Source organism: Pimephales promelas, chromosome 17, assembly GCF_988280905.1.
Source record: "Pimephales promelas chromosome 17, fPimPro1.hap1.1, whole genome shotgun sequence".
NCBI classification, from domain to species: domain Eukaryota; kingdom Metazoa; phylum Chordata; class Actinopteri; order Cypriniformes; family Leuciscidae; genus Pimephales; species Pimephales promelas.
Genome location: NC_142785.1, coordinates 8,289,873 through 8,295,698, shown reverse-complemented (window position 1 = coordinate 8,295,698; position 5,826 = coordinate 8,289,873). Strand labels below are relative to the sequence as shown.

The 5,826-nt window shown below is 34.6% G+C and overlaps 1 protein-coding gene across 1 annotated transcript; it reads left to right on the top strand.

Annotated features, from left to right (window-relative positions):
- The first annotated feature begins 3,050 nt into the window (after positions 1-3,050).
- On the top strand, positions 3,051-5,825 carry ankrd22 (ankyrin repeat domain 22). The gene is made up of 6 exons (XM_039685423.2): positions 3,051-3,363; positions 4,005-4,196; positions 4,401-4,508; positions 4,768-4,845; positions 4,958-5,056; positions 5,445-5,825. The coding sequence occupies exons 1-6, from the start codon at positions 3,343-3,345 to the stop codon at positions 5,520-5,522; spliced, it is 576 nt and encodes a 191-aa protein (XP_039541357.1). The 5' UTR covers positions 3,051-3,342; the 3' UTR covers positions 5,523-5,825.
- The last annotated feature ends 1 nt before the right edge of the window (position 5,826 follows it).

Below are 5,826 nucleotides of genomic sequence, written 5' to 3'. Positions count from 1 at the left end.
GCCCAAAACGATATCTAGTTCACTTTGAGAAGCAACCAATGTGACCGCTAGGGGTGGGAATGACGACGAATCGATGCATATCACGACAAGCTTTACAAGCTGAGACATTAAAGTTATTAATTGTATTATCCTCAAATTGGGCGATTATGGAGTCCACGATCATTCATTTACGAGAGTAGCCTAATGACACGCTCTTCTCGGATGGTTTACGTATTTTGTCAAAATGTTACACTAAAAAAAGAGAGAAAGAACAAAAACATGTTTGTATTTTTATCCACCAGATGGGGCACAACTCCTCCAAATCGCCAAATTGCATCTGCAGGCCGTATCTGGATGCATAAATCTGCTCATAAATAATAAACATTAGCTAGGCCTATAGGCTACTCTATAAAAGCCTATTTCTGCTGCAGTTGAGTAAAACAAAATACAACCAGGCTATATAAATCATAAAAACCGTGTCATGGCAATTGGCCTATTAGCCTATGCAGTTTTTTTTAATTTATTTATTTTATTTATTTATTTATTTATTTTTCTGAGAATTACTTTGGGATTATTTATTGGGTGTTTTATCTATCTATCTATCTATCTATCTATCTATCTATCTATCTATCTATCTATCTATCTATCTATCTATCTATCTATCTATCTATCTATGTTGTTGAATCATATATATATATATATATATACAAAATGGGGGGAAATGCTTTCGATTTGAATCCCATTTCCTGGATGTAGCCTACATACATTTAGGTGTTACAAAAACCAGGAAATAATTTGATGATAATTTCTGCCAAAAAGAATAGTAGGCTATATGTATAAGAAAAATGTGTCTTACTTTTTTATCGTTTACTGTAATAGGGGCCGATCGCCAAGACTTTAGAGAATAATTGTATTAAAGTCAAAATGTAAGCCATTACAGTTTTTCTCAGTCGCTTTGGGTTTCTCATTCCTTCCAACAAATTACAAATGCTTTTGGACATGCATCAATTGCTTTCATACAACTCTCTGGTGTTTTATAACATTATCATTTGCTTATGTCATATCAGTCCAAATGAACTATACTTGTGAATGCTGAATAATCATTCCATTTAAAACTAATAGTCCTCATTTCATTGCTTGAGTCATCACATACAAAAATGTTAAATTAGTTGTCAAAATCCATCAAGCAAATTTTACATTTTTTTAATCTTTAAAAAAAAAAAATTATCCTAAATCGAATAATTTCTCGCAGGTGAACCTCAGCTTTCACTATTGAGAAGAGATGTGCATGAATGATTTGCAGTATGTTGTATCTTCAGTTTCAATATGTACTGTGATATTGTTTACAGTTGTGCACCGAACTACCCAAAGGGAGTTTATGTTTGTTGTAAATAAAGGTGTATTTTTATCTTTTGCACAATGCTCTGAACAAATTAGAATTGCAAAGACCATGCTGTAAAAATGTGAAATATACATATTCAGTGTCTTGTACACAATTACTGTACCTCACTTACAGTATTGTGAAACTTAAATGGCTGTGCAAATAGTTTATAGGACTGTCTTGAGCATTTTCAGGTATAGTGTCACCAAGATCTGACCTTTTTTGTATTGGCAAACACTTACAGAGTAAACTGTCATAATGAAAACATGACAAAGCCATTTAACTATCTTGTTCATAAACACCGGTGTTAGGACTTTTCATCTTCACGACACTGACACTTTCAATGACATGAATACTTGTTTTTGAGGAATGATTTATCCATTTTGAGCAAGTGACACACTTTTGCAGGTTATCAACTAAGTTTTGCAGTTTGTAATTGTTCTGAGAACTGCATTAACTGTTGTGCAAATGTAAATAGTGATGTGAGAAATGCACCAAAGCGACGGAGAAAAACTGCAATGTTTTGTGTGTAAATAAAAATAATAATGTGCACCTCAATTCCAAATGTTATGTAGAAACAACATAAAGACAGGATATTTAAAATAATTGTTTAATGGCATCTGTTCATGAATGAAGGCCAGTATAGGCTATCACTGATTAATATTGCTAACTTACTGATGTCCCGATGAAAATGACCCCACCCCACAACACAAATTTTGAATATAAATTAAATATTGATTAAAACTACAAACATTATTTAGTCAATAGCAGTTAGTACATTTTTCTGTCCCCTTTGTTTTTTGGTTAACCTCACAGACAGGGAGAATTAGAGAGGCTGCTGTCACTTTAAAGGAGTAGTTCACTTTTAAAAAAACTTTTGCTGATAATTTACTCACCCCCATGTCATCCAAGATGTCAATGTCTTTCTTTCTTCAGTCGAAAAGAAATTAAGTTTTTTGATGAAAACATTCCAGGATTTTCTCCATATAATGGACTTTGTTGGGAACCAAACAGTTCAAGGTCCAAATGAGAGTTTCAGTGAAGCTTCAAAGGGCTTTAAACGATGCCAGACGATGAATAAGGGTGTTATCAAGCGAAACGATCTGTCATTTCAAAAATAAATATATTTTTTTTAGTTTTATAAGCACAAATGCTCTCCTTGCTCTGTTCTGTGATGAGCGTTTGTGAATCTCCTGTTCAAACTCGTACATCAAAATGAACAAATCTTTTTTTGAGTCATGACTCGAAGGGTCCTACATAAGACCCTTATTCATCTTCTGGTGTCGTTTAAAAAGCCCTTTGAAGCTGCACTGAAACTCTCATTTGGACCTTGAACCGTTTGGTTCCCAATGAAGTCCATTATATGGAGACAATCCTGGAATTTTTTCATCAAAAACCTTCATTTCTTTTCAACTGAAGGAAGAATGATGTGGACATCTTGGATGACATGGGGTGAATAAATTATCTGCAAAAGTTTTTTTAAAAGTGAACTTTAAGATCTGCTGCTGCTGACAGGATCTCAAGCATCTCATTCTCTCACTTCTCTTTTCTTTCATTTACTGTAAGATTTTATTGAACTCGTTTAAGACTTATTATGTGTGTGTGTGTGTGTGTGTGTGTGTGTGTGTGTGTGTGTGTGTGTGTGTGTGTGTGTGTGTGTGTGCGTGTGTGGTGGAATGAATGTATCACCAAGAACGGAATTCCACCGTTACACTTCCTCCATACCTGAATGACACGGATTACGTCATTGCGGATGCGTCGTTGTTAGCTAAATGACCACACCCTTATCTGAACTTGAAGCGCTTAACAACACAGTTCCCACAGGTAGAAAGCAAGCAAGCAAGCAAGCAAGCAAGCAAGCAAGCAAGCAAGCAAGCAAGCAAGCAAGCAAGCAAGCAAGCAAAGGGTTGTAGATTTATAACCCCAGAGTCCTGATTAAGGGCTTTCAAGTTCGTTTCCCTTTTAGTGACAGAGGAAACCAAATGGGGATCTTGTACTCAGAGGTGAGTAACCTGGGCTATTTTACCGGCTCTTTGAAACATGGCTTGATCTTCATGTCTTTTGGCTCATGTAACGTTAACTGGTGATTATGATAATTGACTGGTCCTTATTATGCTAAATTAAGGCGATTCAATGTATAACAACCTAATGAGTTTTGTTCGTCATACCTCAATTCTGTGTCACTGTCAACGTAACTTAATGTTTTTCTTTTGAGAAAAAAATTATCATCTTTTCTTAACTTTTTAAGAGATGACCATGTTTAAATTAATACCAACTTCTGTCATTAGTTTTGCATTAACATCTACATCTCCTTTACACATTAAAATACATAAAATAAAGTAGTTTACTTAGGCATGAAAAGGAAAATAATACTGCTCTTGGAGTTTTATGTTCAGAGTTTATGTAAATACAAATGTTATTTTTATCTGTCATTTTGTGTTTGGAAAGGGTGTGTGTATGTGTTAAGAATTCATCATAATTTTAATGTCACCAGACCTGTTTTGCACTTCACCATTATCTGATTACTCCATACTATATTACTCCACATGCACGTGATTATTCTTTAGTCATCTTACATTTGTTAATGTACTAGAAATGAGAGAATTTGTATTTTCGTAATCATAGTTTGTGTTCCTTTCCACAGCCCATGTGTCAGGCAGCTTATGATGATGACGTCCACAAGTTGCATGAACTGATCTCGGCTGATGCCAGAAATGTGAATGTTCAAGATAAAGGAACGGGAGACACACCGATTATAGCCGCCTGTAGACGGGGAAACATCAAAAGTGTCAAATACCTTCTAGATAACGATGCAAATGTGTCCATTAGGAATAAGGTATTGCATTAGTTAGAAGACAAGAGTTCTGTTTGTACCTTGACTATCGTAATGCTACCATTGTTTGTTATGAAGGAGTCCCGTGTGCACTTGATTCACTATAATAATTTTCTCAGACTCGCCCCGTGGTACATTTTATTGATAATTGTTTGTGTGGTCAGCTTGCTTGTTTTGCTTAAAAATATGTGTGTTCATTCTCTTTAGAAAGAAAGGACCTGTTTGCACTATGCTACAAGGAGAACATTCTCCTTCTTGGATTACCTGATGATTGCCATTTTAATGCCCATCTTGTTAATTGGTTATCTAATAATGGTAAGTTATTCCTCGGTCATAGTACTTCTAGAAGAGACTAATTACTGTCTGAAAAGAAGAGAATTGCTGTAATAGCTAAAATTGTAATTGCATGCAGAGTGGGATCAATAATGTCCTTGAGATTCATGTATGGGATTAGAACATATTTTGTGAAGTTGTATGGTGTTCTTGACCATCTCCTATACGATTTGACTTTTTCATTGACTTAAATGTGTGTCATTATACATATTAAAGCATTGCACCTGTTCTCTCTCAAAAGGAAGAGAAGCAAAGAAAAAATGTGAAATTGATGGAGTTTCTTTTGGCCACTAAGGTGGATGTTAATGCTGTAGACTATGTAAGTATAACAATTTTCTTTTTTCTTTTTCAGCCCAATGTTAATTGAGAAATTGTGTAGACATAACCCTGCCAAACAGGATGTTCATTGTATAATCTGTGTATCTTTTTAGAAGGGGAACACTGGACTTCATTATGCGTGCCAAAGAAAAAGTCAAAGGATCATTCCATTGTTATTGCAGAAAAATGCAGATGTTTCTATACAGAACAAAGTAAGTTCATTAGTTTTGGCAGTTATAGTAATCATTTTGTCTTGATATTACAGTAACTTTTTGTTGTAATCTGCTGGAACTGTTAATTAATAATATAGCGACAGGTGACATAGTGGTTTGGAACTGTATTTAGTAGCAAAACAATTCTCTTAAACCAAGATAACACCAAGTTCTCGACACTAAACTGAGTGCCACATTTAAAGTGTTGTTGACTTATTAAAATTGCTGATACTGAAGGGATGTAAAGCCAGCATTGTACGTCTCCCCTCCTCGCTCACATCTCACTGGCTTTAGTCTAAAGTGGTTAAAATTATGTGTTGATTATATACACATTGTTGTATGACTCTTACTGTAATAATTTGCCATTGTGTTTCTGTCTCCCTCACAGAAAAGTGAAACTCCTCTAGATATTGCAAAGAAACTACAATTCCACAAAATTGTTACAATGTTAATGAAATCAAATTAGTATTAATGGAGGACATAACAGGAACAGATAGTTGACAGAAGCAGTGCGGTCCTTTACAATTCACCAGCTGAGTTTAGATTGGGATTTCACGGATGAACGACGTTGCCATGATTTACTGTTTTTTAAAGTAATGAGTAAGTTTCTTATATTGATAATTTATGTACTGTATGTTCAGGTTGTTTTAAAGTGTGTGTTAAAGTTTGTTATTATCACTGTAAGATATCATGGATTTAGTTTGTGCCATGTTGTTAGTTAAAAAAAAAAAATAAAACCCCACTAAATAAAGTTATTTTCTGTATACGTC

What these genes read in the sequence shown, in the direction of transcription:
- ankrd22 (XM_039685423.2), top strand. Translation starts at nt 3,343, where the DNA reads ATGGGGATCTTGTACTCAGAG. An exon ending in ATGTGTCCATTAGGAATAAG is followed by an intron (nt 4,197 to 4,400) that starts GTATTGCATTAG and finishes CATTCTCTTTAG; the next exon opens with AAAGAAAGGACCTGTTTGCA. An exon ending in ATGTTTCTATACAGAACAAA is followed by an intron (nt 5,057 to 5,444) that starts GTAAGTTCATTA and finishes TCTCCCTCACAG; the next exon opens with AAAAGTGAAACTCCTCTAGA.